The sequence below is a fragment of the Protopterus annectens genome, chromosome 9.part0 (assembly GCF_019279795.1).
Source record: "Protopterus annectens isolate FY-2018-M chromosome 9.part0, PAN1.0, whole genome shotgun sequence".
Classification (NCBI taxonomy): domain Eukaryota; kingdom Metazoa; phylum Chordata; order Ceratodontiformes; family Protopteridae; genus Protopterus; species Protopterus annectens.
This window is the reverse complement of record NC_056743.1, coordinates 481,208,384-481,235,510: the sequence shown is the minus strand read 5'-3', so window position 1 is coordinate 481,235,510 and position 27,127 is coordinate 481,208,384. Positions and strand designations below refer to the sequence as shown.

The window sequence follows — 27,127 nt, the reverse complement described above, 5'->3', positions numbered from 1 at the left end:
TACATTAAAGTAGCTAAAAGTAGTAAAAACAATTCACATGCAGTGCAAGCTAGCACACTTGAGTATGTAGCAATATTAAAACCGAACACAGTTTAAAAAATACAATTCAATTAAAAAGGACTAAAAACAAGTGCAGAAGGAGTTTATTAGGTAAAATGTGGTAAAGAGATGAGACTGGGGAAGTGTCCCAGATCAAATCTACAGTTGGGCGGGCAACTGCAAAAGCCACCAAATTTAAACTACAAGCCAGAAATAGGGAGGGTAGTGGGACAAAAGTTTCAGCAGAGATCCGAAAAACTATAAACAATTAACAGTACAAACTCTAAAACCAAAAAAAATATACTCAGCTCTGTATTTTTCCAGATAGATTGAAAAACAGTCTCTCAGAACACAGGTTCTAGCAAAAAAGTTACATGTATCGGCAGTATATTTAAATAGGACTGTAATTTTTTTACGGGACTTATTCACCTACTACTATTGGTACTTTCTGGGTATCCTTCATCCACAGTACCCTCATTTCTGCCTGCCAGTCCTGGTATTTCATGACTTTGTGTCTTTCTGTACGCAAGACACTGTAATCACAGAGTGTAGCAATTTCAATGCTGATTTTGTCTTCTTTTCAAGGACTTCTGTATGCAGTCTTCTCGCATCTGTGCTTGTGTGTGTGTGTGTGTTTGTATTGGGCGATCTCATGGAATATAAAAACTTTTCATTCTGTGGCTCATGATTCCATTGCTTCTCAGCTACATCATACACAATCTCCAGCAATGCAACAGTCTTGCCACATTATTATTCCTTTCAGTATACAGGCCCTCTGTCATTAGTGTATCACACCCACAGCGAGATGTGCAACTGTTTACAGTTATGTTTTACAGAGCTTGCAGTTGTCTGTTTCTCCCACATGCTCAACGGACTTTGTAAATCAATGTGTATGTAGTCCGCTATCCTTTGCCACCAATATTAACCTTTCATCTTTTGGTTTAAATTCACCGCTACTTAACCATGCCTGTGTTCAATCCTGATCAATAGGAGGGTGTTCCAGGGGTCTTCTGTACTTGCAACTATATTTATACCTTTTCCACATTTCTAGCCTTCTCACCTGATCCTTCTCCTTAGAATATATTCTTTCTTTTGTTATTTTCACATTCAATTGCTGCCTGATTTTTGTCTATTTTTGGTTTGATTTCCATTCCTGCTTGACACCGATATGCTTCTGCTAAACTAAGCAAGGAGGTCCTCTTAGACTTGCTTTCTTCATGTTTCAAAACTTACTCTATGTTTGGATCTGATGAGGTCAGCAGAAATGTATATAGTCCTACAATTGCAGAGCTATACATTAAATCAGTTTCAAGGAGGCCCATACCTCCTTCAGAATGAGGAATAATCATGGTATACAATGATCATTATACAACATTTGATAATCATGAAGCATTTTTCTTGTTTTCCTGTCCAACTGATCCAACATCTGTTGGGGCCAGTTAATCACTCCAAAACTATAAGTTAGAACAGGAAGAGCAAATTGGTTTATAGTTTGTTTGGACTTTGCTCCTAGAGGTCAGGGCTGTTTTCAGTATTAATTTAAGTCTTTTAAAATATACCTTACTGAGTTTTGTCTGCATTTGTTCAGGTTTCATTGTTGATTATTCATCAATTCCCAAAAATGTATACACTCCCTCCTGCTCAAATTCCTTTACATCAGATTCCTGTCCCAGACTGGTATTTTCTTTTTTCTACAGCTTTCCTACTTTAAATGTTACTTTTGCACATTTAACAAGACCAAATGATATTCTTATGTCATCTGAGAAAGTTTTGTCCACTTCCAGTTCTGCTTTTAGCTCCTCATCTGATGAATACAAAAAGAAGATAAGAAGTCTTTACATTTTTATGTTTTCTGGGAGCTAAATCGCCTCCAGTATAGTATCAGTGCTGCGGAACAAAACTACATAGCCTGAAAGCTTCTTTAAGTAAACAACACATTTAGTAAGAGGAGGAGTTTCTTCAGGTATTACTACACGTTGAAAAGAAAACGGTGTGTTAATTTTAGAACTACACTACATCATGGGCACCAGTAAATTGGTGCGGAGTTCTTGCTCAAGTATTTTTAAATGAGAGATACAAAGTTTGTGGCAAATACATTAGCTGTGTCCTGATAGCAAGCCAATCAAGGGAAAGCAATGATAATTGAATATATGTGGTAACCTATTTTATTGATTACATTTCAAAACATAGCATGTTTATCTTGGTTCCTCTCCTGTAGCTTTATGAAATAAATCTCATTGGCTTGTCTGATTTCCTCTGGCACTGGATACTGGTTTGTCTGTAATTTCTGAAGTTTTTAAGCCTGGTTTCTTGATTTCCTACACTTCCCTGTACACTTCGCTATCCAAGGTAATGTTCAGCTCTTTATTCTCATAGATTTAGGAAGAGCAGATTTGTCCAGTAAAGCAAGTAGGGTGTTGGTGGTGAGAGCAGGTCCAGTCAGTGAACTTAATTTCTTGTCTTATTTTCTCCCAAGATACTTAGTGTTCTAGTCTTTAGCTTTGTGATGGTAATTTGTTTTCCTTTTTATGAAAGATGGGCTGTGGCTGTTGGAAGTATTCAATTAGTGATGAAGTTTTGAGGTCCCTTTATGAGCACTCAGACCAAACTCCTTGCAGATACGGCAAGTGGCAAGGCCCAAAACCCAGAACAAATGTAAGAAATAGGGCCAGCACCAATGGAAGTTTCCAAAAATATATAAATGTATTAAATAAACATATCCAAACAACTAGAAGTGTCAAACACCACAAGTAAAGCACAAAAGTGCTCTTAAAAAAAAAAAAAACAACCAAACCGGTTTCGACTATGTTAGCCTTCTTCAGTACATAAACCAAAATGAAAAAAAAAAGAGAGATCTGGCCAATTGTGGTTCAGATTGGGTGGTGTATCTGGCCTCTTGTCCTTGTTCAGTCTTATGTGTGTCAGACGTCTAGACCATTACACATCAGGATTTCGGAACATATGAGTGACATAAGGAATCACAATCTTTCTAGTGCACTTTACAAACATACAGTTAAGCACTCCTCTGCCTCTTTTTATTTTAGTCATTGACAAAGTTACAGTGGATAGGTCCCTTAAAAGTGGTTGGCACATAATTTTAAATAATAAAAAAATAAATAAAATAAAAATAAATAAAATAATAAAGAAAGAAAATGGATAATCACATTGGGTGGTCTTTTTAGCCCTGGTTTGAATGAACATCCTTAATAGGAATCCATTAAGTATTAATGATTTGATTAGTATGCCTTTAATATGGTATATATACTGCTGCTCTAATGTGATCTCTTTCATTTTGGTTTATGCACTGAAGAAGGCTAACATAGTCGAAACCAGTTTGCTCGTTTTTTTATAGAGCACTTTTCTGCTTTACTTGGGGTGTTTGACACTCCTAGTTGTTTGGATAGGTTTCTTTAATAAATTTATATTTTTTTGGCAACTTCCATTGGTGCTTGCCCTATTTCTTACATTTGTCCCTTTATGAGCACCCAGGCCAGTATATCTTTTGGAACCAGATTTTGGGTCTTCAGTTCTTAAAGCTGATATTAGCAGAGTAAAATCAGAGTGGTTTCATATTGTTGTTCAAGTTATTAGATTTAGTGTTCCAAGGAGTCTCAAAGTCCTCAGATAGTAAGAATTCTCCATTACAGTTGTTGTTAAACCAAGTTAGCAATTCTGGGAGGCTTATCTGTTGGGTTTCAGATACACAACCAATATGCAGCTGTTTTCTTCCTAAAATGATTGTAATTAGAAAAGATTCTCCTCCAGTGATTGAAGCTGATTAGTCGGGATGAAACTGTGAACATATTGGGGTGTCTATTTACAGCAGTACACTGCCTGACGTGTAGCTGGTTCTGTCTTTTCTGTAAGAGGTACAGCCATGTATAATGTAAGGAAAAACAACCTTGTTGATATATGAATAATGTAATTATGAAATTAGTATGCTTTCGCTTTTTTAATTTCTCAAAGTCTTTTGGGTTTCTAATATCATGACTGGAATGGACCCCATTCCCAAGTCAAAATACGATCAAGATTCATGAAATTAGTATTGTTTCAATCTTTGACTTGAGCGGTGCACTCCAAGGATCAGTCTTGGGGCTTCTGCTGTTTGGGATATACTTTTCTGAGGTGCAAGCCAAAACCAGATGCCTGTGGCTGACCAAGTCTGTAGACTGCAAGCTGGGTGCTGTCTTAAATTCCTCTAGTGGTGTGAACATCTTCCAAGAGGGCTTTACCCAAACAAATGATTGGTGCCGGACGCATGGCCTCAAACTGAATGCCAAGAAATGCATCATTATCCCTTTTGTGGAAAATGGAATCCCCACTAATTATCACATTAATAACAATGTAGTAACCATGCAATCAGTCATGAGGGACTTGGGCACCCAGTTTGATAGAAACCTGACTTTTGATCACCATGTTGCCTCCATTGTATGGAAGGCTTTCTACATGGCCCACCTCATAAGTAAAGGTATTTCTTCCAGGAACAAGGAGGTCATAACATTCCTATACTCCTCCCTTATCCAGACCCATTATGGAGTACAATGCCCCCTTTTGCATGCACTTTTTCAAGCACATGCAGCAGCTGGAGAGACCACAGAGGTTCCTGACTAGGAAAATCCAGGGTCTCAAGCATCTGTCCTATACCAATAGGCTAAAAGCCCTGTCCCTCTACTCAGTCTTGTACAGACTGCTCAAGAGGTGACCTGTGTCTGGCATACAAGGCCATCTCAGACCCAACCTTGATGGAGTTGCTGCATATCTGTAAATCAAACTCCACTTGTGCGACCCACATGCAAGGCCTTAACCTGGTCTGTGCCATTAACAGAACTTGTCAGCGGGATAGATTTCTGTACCAAAGACTCCCCCATCTATGGAACAGACTCTCTCTCCATGTCAAGCATAGTACCTCTTTAGCCCTCAAGAGGAACCTGGACAACTGGATGGGAAATAGAAAATACACCCCTGGGATCCCACGTGTCCCTGCTGCACAGGGGAAACAGGAATATGGGTAAAATTCTTGGCTAGGCTTATAAGGGCCTCTGGGCCAATAGTCTAGAATCATCTTATGAACCTATGATATCAGCCAGAAATGCTTTTCACAGCACCCACAGTGTGCCCACTAATGACTCCTCCTGCAATTTGAATGGAGTTACATGTATTGGTAGCATATCTACATATGATTGTAGATTCTTTTTTATAAGACCTGTTGCTCTGACTACTGTTGGAACTGTCTGGATATCTTTCTTCCACTCTTGTTTCTGCCTGCAAATCCTGATATCTTATGACTTTGTGTCTCTCTGTACGCAAGACACTGTAGTCACTGGGTGTAACAATTTCAATAATCAATGTTTTTTTTGTCTTCTTTTCATGGAGCATTATATCTGGTTTTCTAGGATCCATATTTTGAATTGTTGGTAATGTGTGATCCCATGTGATGTAAACTTCATTTTCTATGATGCTTTGTGGATCATGTTTCCAGTGTTTTTCAGTCACTTCAATGCCACAATGTTTGCCTAATCCCCAGTGCAACAGTCTTGCCACAGTATTATGCCTTTTAGTATTTAGTCCTTCTTCCATTAGTATGTCACAACCAGCAATGAGGTGTGCAACGGTTTCCAGTTCTGTTTTACAAAACCTACATTTGTCTGTTTCTCCCACATGTTCAGTGGACTTTGTAAATCAATGTGTACGCAGCCCACTATCTTGGACCACCAATGTTAACCTCTCATCTCTTGGTTTGGATTCACCTCTCCTTCACCATTCCAGCATTTGATCCTTATCAACATGAGGTTCTTCCAGATGTTTTCTATACTTGCAACAATATTTATGCATTTTCCACATTTCTTGCCTTCTCATATGATCCTTCACCTTATATTCTTTCCTTGTTTTTGGCACATTCAGTTGCTTTGCTACCGGATTTTTATCCATTTCTGGTTTGATTTCCATTCCTGCATGATGCCAATATGCTTCTGCTAGATTAAGCAGAGAAGTCATCTTAAATTTATTCTCCTCATGTTTCAAAACTTTCCCTACATTTGGGTATTGTGAGGTCAGCAGATATGTGTCTAGTCCCACAATTGTATGTCTATACATGTAATGAATGTTGAGGAGGCCCCCCCCCTTCGGAACGGGGAATATATAATCTTGGTATGCACTGATTTTTATAAATCATTTGGTGAGCATGAAGCATCCTTCTTGCTTTCCTATTTAATCTATCCAACATGTTTTGGAACCAGTCAATCACTACAAAACTGTAAGTTAGGACAGGAAGAGCAAATTGGATCATAGCTTGGATTTTGTTCCTAGATGGCAACGCTGATTTCAAGATTAATTTAATCCTTTTAAAGTATTCCTTACTAAGTTTTATTCACATTTGTTCATGTTTTATTGTTGGTCCTTCATCAATTCCCAAATATTTATACACTCCCTCTTGCTCAAGTTCTTTTATATCACATTTTTGTCCCAAACTGGTGTTTTCCTGGTGCTGCAGTTTCTATGCTTTAAGGGCTGCTTTTGCACATGTATCAAGACCAAATGACATTCTTATATCATCTGAAAAAGTTTTAACAACTTGCAGTTGTGCTTTCAGTTCCTCATCTGAGGAGCTGTACAGTTTTAAATCATCAACAAGGAAAAGATGAGAAGTCTTTACACTTTGTTTTCTATGAGCCAAAATTATAGCCATGGCCTAAGTTGTTAAGTAAACAGCTTAATGGATTAATGGCAAGGCAGAATAGGAACAGTGACAGAGAATCACCCTGGAATATCCCCCTTTGGATTTTTATCCCTGGGATAATAATTTGTCCTTTATCGTAGCTTAATTGCATAGTGGTGTGCCACTGTTTCATGGTCACTGTAATGTAGTCGACCAGTGTAGGGTGTATCTTATACATTTTTAAGCACTCTTATCCATAAATGTGGGATACTATCAAATGTTTTTTTTTGTAGTCAATCCATGCCATATTTAGATTTTTTCCCTTTTTACAGTTCTCCACTATGACTTTATTTAACAACAAATTATCCTTTGTTCCATATGACTATTTTATTGCCCTTTTGTTCTATTGATATAATCAAGTTTTCTTCTAAATGACTATAGGCTCTGTCGACATCAGTTCCAGTGTATAGTTTATACATCGTTGGAAGGCAACTTTTTGGTCTATAATTTTAGAGTAGCTTGCAGGTTCACTCTTAAGTAGGAGCTTTGTTTTTCCTGTTAGCCAAGTTGGTGCCTGTTTGGGATGTTCATATAAATAGTTCTTACTCATGGCTAAATCTTTGTGCAACGATGTCAATACTTTTAACCAGAAGTCAGGTACTGCATCTGGGCCTGGGGTTTTCCAATTAGAGGTGTTTCTTAACTGTCTCAATCTCTCTGGCTGTTACTTCATCCCATTCCATATCCTGTACCTTTAAACATCTTATTTTTTTTTACTTCTTCCATCCATTTAGCATCTTTGTTATGTTAGACAGGATCTTCATAGATACTTCCCCAAAATGTATCTATTTTTTTTATGGTCTTTCAATTCCTTTAACCTTGTTTCCCCATTCTCAAACTATGGGTCATCAATAAATTGCTTATTTTATACTTTTATGTTTTTCTGCCTGTGCTGAGATTTTTAGTTCATTTGTGATAGTCCATGATAGATCCTGATCTGTTCTAATAATGCTCATTGCTTTTATCATGTCCATCTTTCTTAGTATTTTTGTTGATCTGTTCTCTCTTCTATATTCCTCTAACAGTGACACGTCTTGTTTTAATTGCTTTATAGTTTTCTCTATTTGATACTTCCTTTCCCTCACCACCCTGTATTCTTGTGGTAGAACTTTATCAGTTATTAATTTAGCAGCACAGTAATATATTCTGTTTACTTCTGTTATATCACATGGATCTCTAGGGACAGTCCTAATTACTGTGTTCCATTTGTTTTATCAAGCTTCTGACTTTTGGGGTTTTATTGACCTTCTGCAGTCTTGCTTTCATTGATCTTAATATGTCTATCTATGTCTATTAAATCAAGCAACTCAACTCATTTTCTTCTAAACTGAGGACACATTTTTGTTTTCCATTTCCTGCGGGGAATTCTATAGAAAGTTCTATAACATCTTCCTGTGGCACATTCTCTTCAATTTCATCCTGTGCCATCCGTTGCTCTATCATATGGGAACTCACTGGCGTATCACTCCTCAGCAATGGCCGCAGAGTTTCCACAGATTCCTGTTACTTTCCTTTGCTGTCCTGCTTCAAGTGAGTGTTTGTACTGGCTTCCTGTGGAAGGCTCCAAAATATTTTCATGTGGTACCTGCCCAATTGCTTCCCATTTCATGGGGTTTCCCTTAATTTGGATATCCATTGCTCTATCCTGTTGTGCTTTATAAATTAGATTTTTCTACATGGAATCCCTTCACTTTGCAGGTACTCTGTAACCTAAGTTTCTACTTCTTTAACTTTTCTATTACTAATCTCCTCTTCTACTTTTCCTCTATCTTATTTTTTTATATTGTCACATTTTCCATGTCTGGATTCCTTTGTCTGCATTTCTCTTCAGATATGTTTGGTACTGCTCTTTTTGTATTGGTTAGTTTTACTTTTTCCTTTGCATAAATATTACACTGTATTAAATTTCTTTCTTTCCCATGTCCATATTTCTTCTTCAGATCTCTCAAGATCTTCCTGTTTCTCCTTACTTTGGGGACTCACTCCATCATACTGTGATGTAACCTGTATTAGACCTACTTCAACAAATCCTTCACTTTACAGGTATTCCATAACTTCAACTTCTATTTTTTTAACTTCTGCTTCACTGATCTTTTCTATATTCCTACTTTGTGATTTTTTTTTATGAAATTTTCCATATCTGGATGCCTTTGCCTGTATTTTTCTTTGAATATCTTTGGGACTGCCTTCTTTATATTAAATTAATTTAGCTTTCTCCTTTGCATAAATATTGTACCATATCAGATGTCTCTTTCCCATGTCCATATTTATAGTTTTCAAAAATCTCTAGGTTTTGTTTATATTTTCGCACTTCCTCAGATGCTTCTTTTTCCAAACAGATCAAAGTTTCTTGCTCTATACACTGCTTTTCACAAATCTGTTGTATTAATGAACACAAATTTTTATTTGAAGCTTTTGACAGTTTTTCTTGTGGAAGTATTTTTCTTTCCTCTAATTTCTCTCGTAATCATTTTGTATATCTTGTGTCTGGAAATTCTGGGCTTTTTGCATAATAGTAACAATGCATCATTTTCTTTTATTCTAAATAGTCCACTTTATTGTCTTTATGGCTCTTATTTGGCCTATCAGTTTTTGTGAACTATTACTTCTTCCTTCTACAACAGGGGGGGGCCATCCTCCCCCTGGGCATGTCCTGGCCCCATTGTAGGATTATTTCCATATTTTGAGGATTCTACATGGTCATCTTTTCCAGTCCTGGCACCAGTGTGCTTACCAGGATTGGGCACTTTTTTATGCTGGGTCTTGTGCACCCAGCTATCTTTTGTAATTTTTAACCTACTTCTGTCCACAGTATATGCCATACAAATACAGTCTATATAACAGTGTCATCTTGGTGAGATTTTGTGAAAACAGGGTCCACCTCGTGAAGGTATTCACCAAGACTTGAGGATGAATTCAGCTTCAGCAATACTACCCCTTACTTTCTGACTTATCCCTCCATTCGGTTTCAGAGAGAGTTAATGTCCATGTAGTTATGTGTGTGTGTGTGTGTGTGTGTGTGTGTGTGTGTGTGTGTGTGTGTGTGTGTGTGTGTGCGCACATGTGGGTGTCTCACGCTAAATGTCAGATCACTGGCCTTGAAAAAGATAGTGTCAGAAAGAAGCATACTTTCTTATTTTTCAGAGCAGAATATTTCATATACTAGATTGAATTTATTCAATGATAAGTAATCTTTGTACAGGATTAGCTACATTTTGTATACACCTTTAATAGGCCTTTGTTCATTAACAAAATCATCAAATATAGAAGATCAGTGTTAAACAGAGTGCATCACAAGAAGAGTGTTGTGTGTGTGTATACATGCATGTCATTCTTTATGTCTAAAGTCACTTTATACACAGACACCATGGAAGTGTGATTGATATTGGTTAATCCCCTGACTGCTTTTATGATTTTGAGTCAATGCATCCTGTCTTTCCTAGTTCAGTCAGCAGCCGGCTGCTATGGTAAGAGCAGAGCTACACCAATCACTGCCTCTTTCCATCCTACAGCATTCTGGGATGAAAGGGAGTGATAGATGCATTATTACAGAAGTTCTATACTTCATTGGGGCCTGGATGCAAGATGTTCAGTTGTCTACATATTTCATGAAACATTGTGATATTCTTTCTGAATGTCGTCTAGTAAGGGAGATATTGTTACACAGGTCTATATTATAAAAGAGCGATGGTTGAAAACATCGAACACCATATGGTCAATGTCTTCAAACATCAAACTTATAAAAACAACAAAAAGAAAAAAGTACACTAATGGGTTTAAGCAGGGGGGCAAGCCCCCTGCACCCCCCACACCCACAGCTACGAACATATACCAACTCCGAGACCGCACTACATTGCAGTAAACGGAAATCTCCCCTTATGGAGATTTCCGTTTACATTAGATGTTGTGCACTTTCGCTATTCTCGTGTCAATATCAGCTTCAATATTGTCGCCTTTCGAGAATATAATATAGAGCCATTGTTAGACTATGCAGTTGTTAACAAGTTCCATCTCAGCTTATACAAGTATAATCAAATCTTCTGGCTGCATTCACAATGGGTAAGCAACTAAATTAACTTCCATAAAGATTAGAAGACTGGGGGAACCATCTACCAAAAATCATGGTGCTCATCAAGTCACTGAACAGTTTGAGGAAAAAGGCATGGGTAGCTGAGAAAGAGAAACAGGATCAGAGGTTTAGAACAGCTATTAAGGTCATTGATGTCTATTTCAATAACATGAGGAGTGCATATGATTGTCAGCATTGTAGTTTCAAAGACCACTTATCTACATTATGGGTCAGTATTACTACCGTGTCAACAAGTGTAATAAATAAACATACTAATATTAATGCCATTCAAAGTGGGAGAGAATTGATGATTGTAAAGAGAAGTAGTGTTCTGTGCAGCCTGAAGAACACAGAAGATAAAGCAATGTACATCAGGGATGCTGGCATTTCACCAAGCAGACCACAAGATGCTATGGCATGTGCTTTATATTGGGTACTGAGACAGATGATGCCAAGTTACTCAGTGTTCTTACTGGAACTGTCATCTAGCACATCCACTAAGTATTTCTGTGAATATTAATTTGATGTGAAAAAGTAAAACATCACCTTTTTAATGCTATAACAGTTAAGGACAATATATGCAATATTTCAATTATTCACAATTGCAGAGATATTCAGGTCACTAGCTTATAGCTAATTACTGATGAAGTCTGAAATTTAAATGTGATATTCTACAACTATTTTCACTTCTGTGTCACTGAAATTTGATTACATTTGCTATATCTGAGTCATGGGCTACATTGATTCAAAGCTAAGATTATTCTTTCATGTTCCTTCTGTTTTTTTTTTTAATCACGGTTTCTATTTTTTGGCTCCTCTTCTACTTTCATTGCACAATGGATACCAGTACTAAGCACCTATGTACTAGAAATCCATCAACTTAACTTACTGAATTTCTAGATTTTGAACTATATTTTAGTTATTTAGTTAACAGAAAGAAAATTAAAAGGAGTTGGAACAAGTTGAAGTTTTTTTTTTCTTTTTGCTTATGGAATGTGTAGAAGTCTTCAGCCAGGGAGTAAGTTAATGGGTTCCTGATACAAGTGTAGCTTTCTTGCACTGTTTCCTCTTTTTTTCATTTATTTTTCTAAACCTCTTCCTTCCATGCCATTCTCTTATTTTATATGTTTATCTTTGTCTCTCTGAGGCTCAAATCTGGAATTTTCTTTTCTAGGGTAAACTGGATGCTTTGTGGGTTTTACTTCGGAAAGGTTATGATAGAGTATCTGTGATGCGACCACAGCCTGGAGATAAGGTAAGAGAATTTTTTTTAAAATGAATGCTTATAGTTATGTCACTTAGAAGCCAAGCCATTTCCTTCCTCAGTGAATGGAAAACCATTTTGGCAGTAAGAAAGGTTGTAGACTCCAAAAGCAACATGAACCTAAACAGAAATGGTGTCTACATTATTCCATAACATTCTTAACCACTTCAGGTCTGCTCGTCAAGATATGTACTTTTTCCTTTAGCTGTAATGTTTTGACCATCAGCAAATTGTGTAGTAATTTGCTTTTTACAAATGAAAATAAAACACCATGCTCAAAAAATACTGAGGTACCACTGCGAAAACAAAAATAGACATCTATTTCATTTCCCTAATAATATAAGATTGTTTCAAACTTAGAAGTATATGCTTTTCAGAAGTACCATCCTTTAAAAAAGGCAACAGATCTATAAGTGACCCACTTAAGAATGGCCAGCAGCTGCATTAGTAATCTGGACACTAAAATTGGATAACACCAAACTAGAGGTTTATTTTAATATTATGTATGTTTATGCCAGGTACGGTGGAGCACTGCAGGGGTTGAATGCACAGTCTGGTAGTTAAGGTCATAAGCTGAAAACTAGCTATGGTTACAATCTAGAAGAATAAAGGTACAGATATGATGTATTCATCCCAAGTTTTTAGCAGAGAGACTTTAGCCTTTCTTCCTGAGTAAACCTTCTATGTTGAGAAAATGGTGCAGAGAACTTATTTTTTTCCAACAATCTTTATGTGTCAAAGTGAGCAGTTTCATCCATAAGACTTCTTTAGATTATAGTTACAGCTAAGTATTTTTTTGATAGACATTAGTAATGGCTGAGGGCAGGGAATGGGTTTTCTGTTGCCTTTTTTATGAAAATTTGACTACCCATGGATTGGTCCCTTTAACATTTTGCAATGCAGCCAATTAACTAGGCATTGAAGACATCTATAATTTGCATGACATTTTGTGACCAGACCAAGTAGCCTGGCTGACAAAGATCCAAGGCTGATTAGTGGCTGTACCCTGGTGCCATTACCAACACCACCTTTTTACAACCAAGTATATTGTCTTGTGGCTAAAACAGAACTAAAAAAACATGCATATAGTTATCAAATACAGAAGTTCTACAAAAAAGGCACAATGCATTATATTCCTTGTCATACTGAAGTTACTTTAAGATATGTGCTGGAAACCCACTTCTATGGGGTTATGTGAGCTTCTGCAAGAAGAGCTAGTGTTTCTTGTGTGTAGGTGGGCTACATGAGATTCCTGAACTATACTGTTAGATAATCTTTATTTTTTTTACATGTTATAAGTTTTTAGCTTTTTGTATTAAGCTGTCATTTAGATAGAACTTTCATCCCTGAAGAGTGTAGCTGTTTGCCATGTGTGGCGTTTAAAGCCTAGAGGCAGATTGCCTTTTCTTGTAAGATTTTACATGTATTTTTTTCTATTTTTAAACAGAAAGTTTGTATAGACCACCTTTTTACATAGCAAAGGAATCTGTGAATGAAACCAACTTTACACCTGCATTTAAGGAATCTGACCCTCATGAGTTTTTTTTAAAAACAGTGGCACCATGTGTTAAACTGTTTTTATCAAAGTGTAAATAAGACTTGTGTGAGTATCCATTTTTACAAGGGTTCAAGAGATCTTGCAGGCATGAAATGCGTGCTAGTGTTCCATGCATGTGGTGAATTATTGGAGGTTCCTGGATTAAACTTTAACTAGTTTTATTATTTATATTCTGCCCACCCACATGAATGTTACTTCTGTGAGGAAGAAATCTTTAGCTATAAAAAGATATCAGCTGTTCACCTTGTGTGGCATATTTCAGAACCGAATGGCAGATCACCTTTTCTTTTAAAATTATACCTTTTCTTTCTTTATCTTCATATCACTATGCAGAAATTCCTAACCCCTGAATCTAGAACCACAATTACCCATGCTTATCTTTTGCCATGCCCAACATACTGCTCCCAAATACTCACAAATCTTAACACCTTACTTGGCAAACTCGAATCAACCTATCACAAAATAGCCAGATTAGCTGCATAACAAGCCTACAAATCTCACCACTGTATCTCCCTCAAACATCTAAACTGGCTTGAACTACCACACCTACTCCTCTCTCAGTTCTAAATTATACACTCCATTATTTATTCACCATCCTACTATCCAGCATTAGGCACCATAATCTCCCACTATGTCCCATCCAGACTACTCAGGAGCTCCACCCAAGACCTTTTACAAATCTACAAGCCCAAGTCCAAAATAAGAATCATTACATACAGCTACCATCCTTCTATTGCTTGAAACAAATGCCCACAAGAAGTTAGATCACTTTTACATCCTAAAGTATTCAAACTAGCCACTAAAGAGTACATAAAAAAAGTAATTGGATTTGTACCGGTTCTCAGCCTTCTTGAATATACCTTCACTAAACAAACCTAACTTCCTTTGTCTTTCCACGATTTCTTCTCCTCTTTACCAAAACATTTACAACTTAAACTAGTCTACTTCATCATTTTTTACCTAACACTATCTCCTTTCCTTCTGTTGCAGTATTCTTCATAACATTTTTATAGATAATTGTAACTGCATATATATGAGAACTGTTCTACGATTTTTTATTATGAATGATAATAATGTTAACTGTGTTTGCAATGGTTATATTTTTTGTAACTATGTTTTGGAGCTTTTCTCCCCAGGCCTCTGCTGAAAAAAGGGCCTTTGCTCAGTCAGACAATCCCGGTTAACAAATGTAAAATAAATAATTCTAATTTCATAGTCAAGAGAGGGGAATGGTAAAACATCCAATAAAGATGGAGGATAAAACTTCTTAGTTTCTAAAAAACTGACTTTGTTCTCCACTGTGGACTGTCATCATTTGGGTGGCCAGAGCAGAGGGGGACCGATTGTTTTCACCATTTCTTCACCGAGGAGCTTCTTCAGATCAACAAATGTTTATAAGGCTAACCATAACACCAAAATATAATAAAAATTTAATTAGTTAAATTAGAAGTGAAAAATAGTAAAAGCTTTTTAAAATAAACATTTTAATATCCGTGTCATGCCTCCATCAGAATTAGAATTATGAAGAGTAACTTCATTTTGGATAGCTGTTTTTGGGAAACCACTGGAAATTCCTTTTCAGATCATGGCATAGGGGCTGTTCATTCTTTTCCTGTAATTGGGTGCACCTGTCTGCTTCTGACCTGGGTTAGTGCTCAGAGAAAAAAATGGGAGGATGTTTATAAACTAAAGCTCTGTGACCTTTAAGAGAGGTTAGTCAGAGCTGAGGGTGATTTTCTCGAGTCTGCATGCACGCATGGAGATTAGTGGTTGTTAGCAAAGGGGAATGCTTCACTGGGGAAGCCTTCTACATCTGGCTGAGGCAGTCATGTTTGGGGACAGTGGGAATTGGGTAGCTTCATTTATAGCCCAATTCATTACTCTGCGGTTGGCTAGGAGGGTCTGCATCTCTTAGGATGGTGCTATGTCTATCAAATTGAAGGCATAAGCATACTCTAGGAGGTCTGGTTAGTGCCTTTGACCAGAATACAGACAGCATTGTGACCTGGGAAAATAAATACTAATAAGGTCACAATACGTCTAGATGTCTGCAATACTGGAGTAAATGAAGAACATGTATTGCAAGTGATGTGTCCATTGGGTTCTTATGAATTACTTTGTTGGGTAGATAAAGTCACCTTAAAAACTATAAGCAGGCCATTTCATAATGAATGCAAAGTGTGCAGAAAAAATGGGAACTAAGTGAAAGGCCCATAACATTAATTTTGAGAGCCTTAGTTTCCTTTGAGATGTAGATTCCTCATGAGAAATCTAGGAGTACAAAAATACCATTGTAAACCTGAAACAGAAAAACAGGTAGTCTGATACCATATGAATTCAATTTAGTTTTGGAATACTGACAAAACCATACAATCAGCCTGGTAAATTAGAAAACATTTTAAACTTAATCCATAAAAGACTGGCTAATACCAAGTACATTTAATGTAACTTTGAGTTATTGAGAAAGCATTAGTTCAGCCAGGTGAAGTAGAAAATATATTTGAATGTATACTGTCCTTAAGTTATCTTTTTATTTCATTTGCTGGATGGGATACTGCTATGACATCCTCAAGCATGGAGTAGTCTAGAAGAAAGTACCATCAGGGATTACTACCGTTGCAGTTGTAGTTTTAGTTAGGTTCTTGCTTGGAGTTGCACAAAGTCCTTAAATGGTCTATTGTTCATAAAGGTTTCTCCAGTGAATTCCAGCATGGAAGATATGAAAATTGTCAGGCCTAGTTTACTTCTGGTAGGACAATTTTTATAGCTCAGGATCTATTGAGATCCAGGTGAGAATAAGCATTCAATCGGATTTGCCACTCAAGTTCTTTTTTTCTCCAAGACAGCATTGTGGTCTCCGTCTCATGGGGAAAGGTTCTATCTTTCAGTAACATGGAAGGTGAATACATTGTGCCCATCTAAATTGATACAATGTGTTGCCAGTGTGTTCTTTGCACTCCTCATTCAAATGTCTGATGTATGTTAAGTGATTCTGCATTTAAGACATGTTTTGGGTTTCCTCTAAAATGCAGTACATCTGTTGCATTGAGCTATGTAGACTACAAAGATGTTTTTGTAGTCACTCTCTGAGGCACCGAGATATTTTTTGTGGGTGTTCGGATAGAAGTAGTTTCTGACACTAATCTGTGGACAGAATTTGCAGCCCAGGGGGTACATGCAAATGTATCTGCCCATATTGACTTGGTCCCCATGTTGCAAGTTTTAAGTAATACTTCATATTTTCATTTTAGAAGAAAAGGTTCTGAAGTAATGCAGATAATTAAATATATCAGCACAATGGGACTTATGGAACTGCTAATGTTACTACCTTCCCTTTTAAACAACTCATGAGACGGAGACATGGTTACTGAAAAAATGAGGGTGAGTAGATGTAGTTTAATCTGTTTGCAGTAAATTACATGCTGGTATTGAAAAAGATGGACAGAGACATGTTGGAGCAATTGCATTGCATTTTTTATGATAGAAGCAGACAGTAAGCCAAACTAATCCAGCTTAAGTGCATTCTGGCTCCACACTTTTGTGTTCTCCCTCACCTTTTATCAGCCTGTCACATGCAATGCCTACATGGATTCCCTCACCACAGCCTGTTTTGTTAGTCCATGCCATGTCTACAGCCCTCTCTGTGAAGAAATACTTTGTAAGGACTGATTAATCATTGGTACTGAAAATCTGCTGCCTGTGACCCTCCTCCCCAATCTGTCCTTCCTGTTCAGGAAAATCCCATCCAGTATCCACAACATAATCTTTAGCTCTTCTAGTCACTGGTAAGATCCTTTCCCCTTCATCCCATAAACCTTTCTGGCTAGTTTTATTCTAGACTCTTTTCAGTAGTCTGATCTCCCTCTCTCCACAGCTGGCCTCCAGAACTGTAAATAGTACTTGAGGTGTGGCCTGACCAAAGCTTGGTGTAGTGAATGCATTACTTTGCTACTGGGCCTGTCCCCCTCAGGATCCACCTAGCATTCTGCTGGCTTTTGCCACTGCCCTTTCACTCTGCAACTGTTAGTCCAACCCAAGTGAGAACAAGACTCTGAGATCTGTTACCACCATCCGCATTCCTCAAACCCGATACCTTACACCAAGGTTGTAGCGACCCATTTGCAATACGTTGAATTCAGCTGGATTGAAGTTTACTGTCACATTTCATTCCACTGCTGCCCCCAAATTTGTGTCATCAGCAAAGAGAATTCTGCCATTCTGCATTCCATCATATGTGTCTGAAATTAACAAACTGAAGAGTAATGAACCCAGGAATGACCCATGTGGTACCCAACTAATCACTTTATTTCTAACACACTCTGTCTTAAATGAACTGTGCAGAATCCTAATTCCATAATCTTGATCCTACCTCGAGTTTTCCTAGGAGATGCAGGAGCAGGATGAAGTCAAAGGCCTTGCTGAATTCTAGGAACAGCCCAAATATTGGACCTCCTTGTCAAGTTCTCATGTAACCAAGTGATAAAGGTGAAACAGATCTTGCCTGACAGTTTTTTCTGTACATAAACTCATTTGCCTCTACAAAAGCAACCAGCCTCTCTCACAGGATTATTTCCATGACTTTGTTTGCCACTGCTCTCGGGCTAATATGCCTGTAGTTCCCTATATTTCTCCCACTTCCTTCTTGTACAAGGAAACCACACTTGTGTTCTTTCAGTCCTCAAACCATTCAGTCCTCAAACCATTCTGTAATGGGCAGAGTTACTTCCAAACCTACATGAAGGGGAGCCACTAGCACCTGGTTAGATTTCCGAATATGCTGGAAGGCATGCTAGCTGTTACCTGTGACTTTTTTTTATCCTTAGGGAAGGCCATTCTTTTTCATTCACATCATCCTCTATCCTGCTGTCTGTTCACCATTTTCCCTAGTTTTCTGTAAGCAAGGCACCATCCTCTTGCTTTCCTTTGTAAACAATGAAGCAAAGTATTCATTCAGTACCTCTCCTGTTTCCCAGTCTTTCATAATATCCTTATCTTTCCTCTGGCTGGCAAGTCAGTCCCTTCTTTCAGCTGGTTTGCAATACAGTCTGGGTTGAGTTCATAGGAAAGTACTAGGCTAGCTGCCCTTGCAGGCCATTTTAAACTTACCCAGTTTCCCTTCTTATGCTCAAATGAATCTGGCCATATCCATGGTTGATAGTTATAAAATTACCCTTAATAATGATACTTGAATCATATAGATGATTTGAGGGGACCTATGCATTGGATAATTTGAAGGGACCTATGCATTGGATAAAGCATTTAGGAGCCTTATCTGTCTATTACTAGTACAGGGGGCAGTCCTGGGGTAACTTTACTGTTTTCCATCCCTAAATTTAAGTTGTATTTGAATATGGACAGGGATTAGCTTTATTTTATGGCAACTGGGAGTCTGTTTCAGAGCAGTGGTATCATCTGCAAGATACAACTGTCATGCCAAAGCATTCTGTTGATGTTGCAGAAGAGGCTCAGATCCCTAGACTAAGTATTTCTGATGCTGTTTGATTTGCTGATGTGCAGTAAACCCATCAGTAATGGGTCAGATGATGCCTTGTATGCCAGACACATGTCACCTCTTAGCAGTCTGTAGGATACAGAATATTGTGACAGGGCTTTCGGTTGGTCCATGTAGGACATGTTGTTTAGGCCTCATCCTTTTAGTAAGGTACCCCTGTAGGCATTCCAGTTGCTGTATGTGTCTTGAAACATACATGCCAAAGGGGGCATTGAACTCAAGGACTGGCCTAATAAGGGTCATGTAAATGGAGACAATGACATCCCTAGATACTAGATGGGTTAGTTTAAAAGTATTAACCCAAATACCACTGCTTTATGAGGTACAAAAATGTAGAACACATATAATAAATATAAAGCCCTATTAATTTCAAGTTGGAAATCCAAACCAAATTCAGGTGCCAGCAATATAACTGTACCCTTTGTCTCCTATAAATGCAGTTAGACAGACTAATAGAGAGGTCAACAACTATTACACAGTATTGGCATACAGGTTGTTTTGACTATGGTTCAGTCATCCAAGTTCAGGCCAAAAATAGAGAAGATCTGTATGAAATCATACAGTGGAGAAGGAAGCAGAACCTTCAGAACCTGCCATTGTGAGAGTAAGGTCTTATTGTGTGCTAGAAATAGAAACCATAAAACACAAATGCGTTGTGCAATTTATACTGAAAGAAGCAGCTGTGTGATTTCCAAATAGAAAAGGTGGGAAAATATGCCTAATATTTCCAGGTGGTGTGAAGCTTCAGGGTGTTGAATATTGCTCACCTGGGAATGCTTTAGAAATGAGCAGATTGACTGGCTAAACATTATTGAGCCATAACTGGACATCACTAACCGAAAATAAGATGGCACTAATATAAGACACCATGGTCAAGTCTTACAAAAGGCTGAAAAATCATAGCAGGCATTTTGCATTCTTAACTAATAGCTATCTCTGTAAGAATAGGGAGAATTTACCTGTACAAATATGTTTAAAACATCCCAATTTTATCACACAACCCTCCAAAGGCATATCCTTGATCCAAAGCTCTATGAATTCTTATGTTCCATATGCTTGCTATGACAAATGCAAGCCCAAAAACATTTCTAATGGTAAACCGATTCATGACATAGTATTGGTGTACACCCCATAACTTAATTAGAATAGGCTTGGCACACTGCAGTATAGTAAACTCAGCCAATACGTTTTTGTTTCACTTCTTGATCAACAGTAGGGGTGGTCTTAACATGCAACATTTTCAGTTTATTTGAGGGGAAAATTTAACTGTACACACCCTGCTAAATAAACATGTATATATTTTCCTCAAACCAGTGATAACATTCTGCAGAATTTGTTTTTATACCATGACAAGCTGTGTTCCAGTAAGACTGAAGCGCTATACCTGTTCACACTCCCAGAGGAACTTACAAGTGATTTTCTGGATTTCTCCTAAATCAAAAGACTCAGGAAAGTTCATTTTTGCAACTTTGGTTTGCACATAAAGTTGTTTTACTATTTCTGCACGTTCATCATGTTTTATGTTCAGATGCTGTGGAGAACAATATACTCCACCCCTCTGCTCAAGAAAGGTAAGGTAACATGGTTTTATTTTTTAGAATTGAAAGTCTTCCGAATAAGACTCACAGCGATTGCCTGACAGACTCATCTAAAGCTCAATGACTGAGAGAAAAACATAAGACTGCAAAGGCCCTTCGGAATAGAGGGGTAAGGTATACTGCTCCACATCATCTGTGCACAGGGTCACTTACCAGAGTTTGGACATAATTACTAGCTTCAGATGAAGGTTGAGTGAATGTACAGGTCAAAAACACAAACCTGCACTCAAGAATAAATGCTTTTTTTTTTTTATTTCCTAGTGGTCAGTTTCTAGTGTGTGTATACCTTGTTTTTTGGATGCATCTTGCAAGACTGCATAATTTACTTTAAATGTTGCAAGTAAAATAATCAATTCAGTATTTAAGTATTTTAAGTGCTGACACTCCTGCAACTTGCAACATTTGAGTTAAGTATAGAAATAATACCTCAGCAATGTTATTCGGAATTATTTATTTGTAGACAAAATGTAGGTATCTTGTTATACTATCATTAAATGCATCTATCCATGATAAAGTCTCCAGGAAACCCAATTAAAACAAGGTTTAAATGCAAATGCCACTAGCGCCAGACTTCAAAAATGTGTGATCTTGCTACCCAGATTAAAAAAGAAACATGATAAAAATGTTCTGGCATGCTTTCTTATGGTATTAGAAAAACTTTTTTTGTAGTGTTTAACAGATATTTACATCTCATGTACACCCATGGGCCACATCTGTTTGAATTGATCTAAAAAAAAAAAAAAATGTTTGAACTGTACGTTTATTTATTAATGACCAAATTGTAGCTTATAGTTATCTGCCAGGTAAAATAAATTTTAATGCAGTAGAAAAATGGGATTTCCTTCTTAAGTTATCTTAATATCCTCCAAGAATATTCTTTTACTATTTCAGAAAAAGGAAACTCTAAAAGCATCTAATTGGCTGATATATGTTTCAAAACAAGCAGTCCCCAGGTTTATGTATAATCATACACGTTCCAACTGAAACAGTATATTTTTACTGTCACTTTTCTATCTAAATGGTCACTAATAGTGAGGTGAGTCACAATCTTTATTTATCATATCTTTAAGTGCATGTGCCCAAGTATCTGCTCATGTTCCACTCTTATTTATGTTTGTTAATCACACTACCAAATTGATCCATTGTGGACCCATTTCAGCCACAGCCTGGGAGCTAAAATAGAATGTCAGTAAAGTACTTACAAAGACAAATAGCAAGTACCTAAATGATCGTTCTATGTTAGGCAGGACTGCATTCCCTTTTAGCAATTTGGTAATTCAGTGTTGCATGTTCTCTACTGAGGTGACACAGCAATTAACATCTACTGCTGGAGAGAGAGACAGAGAGATTGTTTACGGACATGATATGGACTGTTTCATGTGTGCGTGTGTGTTCTATGACTGGATGGTTTCCCCCATTCAGGATGAGATAGGCTCTGGATGCCCCACAACCTCTATTGAATTAAAGTGGGTAATCAAAGAATGAACAAAGAGAATGTTTTCTACCAACACAAAAAAGTTTCCCTTTCTCCTTATGGCCAAAATAAATGAACACATTACTTCAGATATAGCATCATCCTTTTTGAGTTCTGTGGGAGGATGGTACAGTGTATGCCTTGCATAAACTTCCCTAATTATGTACCTAGCACGGCTCTGGATGCCCCACAACCTCTATTGAATTAAAGTGGGTAATCAAAGAATGAACAAAGAGAATGTTTTCTACCAACACAAAAAAGTTTCCCTTTCTCCTTATGGCCAAAATAAATGAACACATTACTTCAGATATAGCATCATCCTTTTTGAGTTCTGTGGGAGGATGGTACAGTGTATGCCTTGCATAAACTTCCCTAATTATGTACCTAGCACTGGGCTAGTCTTTGCCTCTGCCCTCTCACATTGCATTGTGATATTCAGCCCATTGTGATTATGAACCCAGATCCTCTTTCTCCTTTGTCTTTCCTATTGCTTTTCTTGACTTAGTTCTTTTACATAAGTCATTAAACCACGTAATTTTTATGTTAAATTCCAACTTTCGCTTATTTACCCACTATGCAAGTGACCACCAGGTTTTGCTGGGGACCCCTCCCTTTGTGAGTATACCACCAATGTCAGTGCCATCAGTAAACTGTATACTTGTTCACGGACCCCCAGGTTAAATCTGGCACAAATATAAATAAGCCTTCCCTAAACCCAGTGACACTGCATGAAGACCTTTCTTCAGACCATTATCATCTGCCATCCTCTTCCAGTCAGTTGGTCAGTTAAATCAGTCACCTCCCCATTTTGTAACGTTCCCCTTATAGTGGTTAGTTGCTCCACAGTCATCCTTTAACATGTAAATGTTAAAAGTCATACTAAATCCTGATGTAAAATTATTCTCAGGGTTTCCTGGACTTGCCACTGGGATAACCTAGTTACAGAATTAGATCAGGTAGGGCTGACTTTATTTCCGCTATGCTTTGTACTTAATTTCAAAATATTTATTTATATTTTCTTGACCTGGTAAATCCTACTTGACAATGACCGCTTTTAGAATGGTTGTAGGCTGTTGAATCAGGGATAAAGCCTTCAGAACGTTTTCCTTTGTCTTGATGAAACTGACAATAGCAGTTTTCTAGTTATATATCTCCTTCCTAAATCTGTTGCCATGCAAGGAATCTACTATCGTCATTTTCAATCTTTCTCTTATCAATAGCTTGGTCTGCACTGCTCAACTTCTGATACCTCTCTCTGGGTCTCTCTTCTGCTCACTGATTGTCATAGTGCTCCCTTTATTACTTTCCTAGCAGTGCCAGGGTGCTGTAATGACACCCTCGGCCTTCATTGCCTAACTGTGTGATTCTGAAAAAGTCACTTGACCAAACAGCACTCACAGGCTGAGTTTGAAAAACATCCACAGAGATCAGTGTTCTACCCTGGTAAATGAAAAAAAATTATAAATGAAATAAAAATAAATGCTGGAGTACACAGTGATGTCACAGTAGTACTTGGCTGTAGTGCCACCATCATGGTAACCGTCATGGTTCCCATATATGAAATGTCTATATCGAGCTTTATTTTTTTTTCTGGCAGCCACAGCATTGGAGTTAACTGATCACCTTCTCCTCTAGATTTGAGAAGTGTTACTCAGTGTGTATCTGTTCCATCCCAACTTCCCATCACATACTACATTCTCCAGCCAGGTTCATTCCCTCCTACATCTAGTCCATTTCTTGAGTTTGGATAATAGGTAACACTGTAGTACCACACCAACTATGCTGTCAGGATGTGTCCATTGCATAGTTCTGCCAGATGTTCATAAGACACCACAGCAGACTTTTTAGTACCTTGAGATACATCTTATCCAACACCTCATCTCACAAAAAAATTCCATTAGGCTATTTCATGTCTGCCCATTTATCCACATCCATACCTCACTTACCTTCTCGCACTGATACCATGTCTCACTTAAAATCAGTATGGGTTCCAGAAAGACATTATCTGACAAGTATAGCTTTTATGGTCACCAATAGGAATGAAAATTGTATCGGACAAATGATTTCATTTCTGGCCTTAAGATAAATTATTGCCTTTTGTTACTTTATGGTAGAAAGTCATAGGAAAAATAGCACAGAGGCAGGAAAATGCTCTTTAGAAGAGTAGTAGTTTAACAGCATTCACTATGAATTAGCCACCCAAATCCCTTTCATCCCAGAAGGGGCAACTTTCTCTTATAAAGTGATACTAAATGGAAAACAAGCCCATAAGCTGAAGTCTATCAGAACAATAAAGATAGTGAACATCACATGGTTTATCACTTTTCTTCACACTCCCTTCAAGAGAATTAAATCACCCTTAAACAGGAGCAGAACATAAAATAGGACTCAATAATTGGCCTACATAAGTTTCAAATAATCTTGTAAGTAAAGCAGAAAATCTAGACTGAAATATTCAGAGAATTGGACCACATATGGTTAAGGTTTTGGATCTGACCACCAAAGCCCTGGCTTTAAAATTCATTTTGGGGTTAATGCAGACTCCCAAGATCTTTAAATAATGAAGTATTGGCATTACACGTGTTCCCTAATAAGATGGCATAATTGATTTTTATGGGGGCATAAAAGTTCTATAGTTTCATTTACTAAAACTGATTTTAAACATATCTATTCAGCAATTTCACTACACTAGAAATATATGAAGGCATTTACAATACCCAAAATAAGCAACATGAACTGTCTGCCCACCATCTTATGCTGGTGTTACATCTTCAAAGAATGCCACAAGATCCAAAAGGTAAAATCTGCCCTTAAACTAGACTTTTCTATATCTAAAAAGTAGGTTCCCAGTGTTATTTTGGTAAGCTCCATTATGACTCTCTGTTTGTCCCCCCTACCATGATTTTACACAGATTACTAGTCATACTGATGGATCTAAAATTGTTTTGTCTGAAGTAACTTCTGTATTTCCCCATGTGAACCGGTGTCTCTACAGCCTGTCATATCACAATATGTCCGAGGTGTGTGCACATGCTGCCATTTTGTTTAACACAGCAGAGATGGGTTTAGTCAGGTTTCCATTGCGTCTGTATATGAAACTACCCTGCATGCTGTTTGGTTCAATGAAATTTGAGATTTTATTTTTAGCTATACAAGGGAAGTTCTTTTTGTCTTCGTAGCACTTGATATATTAATGTATAATTGCTTATTGTGAAGTCCATGTCTGTACAAAAATGTTCTTCGCATATATATGCTATGTCCTGCAGCTGGTTATTTACATCAATGTTTACTGATAATTGATTAAATGCTACATTCACAACAGTTCCATTTTACTTTTCTGATGTAATTAAATATAGTTTGCTTTTAGCCTTTGAGATAAAACTTGAGTTCAAAACAAATTTGAGAAGACTTAGAAGAAACTCTACACACACAAAATGTATTTTGTAGTTTTAAGCATATACCAATGTCAGTGGCTTAACAGGTTGCACATTTGCCTTTGGTGCTGAAAGCCCATATGGCTGTGGGTTCTATTCCTGATCAAAGTTATTGAATTACTGACACTGCAGTGCAGCATTATGGGGTTGCTGCACTCTTGAGTTTATTGTCCTTCAGATGAGATGTTAAACTGAGATCCCACCTGCTTGAGTTGATAATAGCTGAAGTGGATGTAAATGATCCCACAGCATCAGTCAAAAAAAGTGTAGGGGAAGATCCCCAGTGGTCTCACCAAATTTACCCAAGTATAAATACCACCTAGGGTCTCCCCTGGAGGGGGTCTAATCCAGTGAACAAAGCATAAATTAAATAAATTTGTCTGTTTTCTTAGCTAATAGAGCCTGTACAGAGATCCAGGACTTTTGTAGTGTTATTGTATGTGGGTATGGATCAATGGTTGAAGAACACACTGGATGTAGATCGTGGAATATATGTTTACAGAAACTTCATATGCTGTTCCTTTACAATGTAGTTTAAATATACTGTATTACACCTATAAGCTCCATCCTAAGTTTGGGTCCTTCAGTAATCTCTTTGAAACAGTCTCCTTCTAAACAAATCAGACAGTACCACTGGTCCATCTCTGAAAATTAGCACTCATACATTTTAACCAGGTAAATTGACTATTTAAAGTATATTACACAGATGTGTGTCTGTGTATATATATATATATATATATATATATATATATATATATATATATATATATATATATATATATATGTAGGCGCATGTGAGAGAGAGAGAGTGTATTATATTTTTTATTTGCTTTCTTCTTTAACTCCAGTCCAAACCTTCTTTTGCCCACCATAGGCACTCTAACATCTGCAGTGCCCTGCATAAATTGTAGCTTTTCAGGCAATGGGCCCAGTATAGTTAAAGAAATGTAAAAATTAAGCTAGCAATCAAAGCTGCTGAAATATTCCTCCCCAAAACTGCTGCAGTTCTGTCCAGTTGCTGTTAGCAACCATACACAAAAACAAAATACAAACACTCTCATATCAGTTCACTCAGGTCCCCTGAGAAATAATGCCTTGCCAAACTGAACTGCATGCATTTTCAAAACATCATCTCAGTCTGTAAATCTTCATTTCCAAACCAGAACTTACATTTCCAAGAGGACCATCCTTTTGGCTGGCCTTGTGGTACCCATGTCAAGGGTTAGCTAAATGTTTAGTTATCATTTGCAAAGAAATTATATAAAGCCCTCAGTTATTGGTCTTAGACAGCTTGCATTATATTAAATCAGTTTAATCTGGACCAACTAATGCTTCATAACATGTTCACCTAAACAACCATAAATTATTCTCATGACCACAAGGAATAACAACAGGGTGGGGACTTCATTACCAGCATTGGAATACTTGCTCTGTTAATTGCAAAGCTGTGGTCCTTGTCCATCT

The 27,127-nt window shown here is 37.4% G+C and overlaps 1 protein-coding gene across 1 annotated transcript in view; it reads left to right on the top strand.

The window, feature by feature from the left end:
- The window catches only part of ANTXR1 (ANTXR cell adhesion molecule 1), a 1,493,128-nt gene that overhangs the window by 1,393,804 nt on the left and 72,197 nt on the right, over positions 1 to 27,127 (top strand). The window contains exon 17 of the mRNA XM_044083028.1: positions 11,998 to 12,078. Coding sequence (XP_043938963.1) covers positions 11,998 to 12,078 — 81 coding nt within the window. The remainder of the gene's footprint in view (positions 1 to 11,997; positions 12,079 to 27,127) is intronic.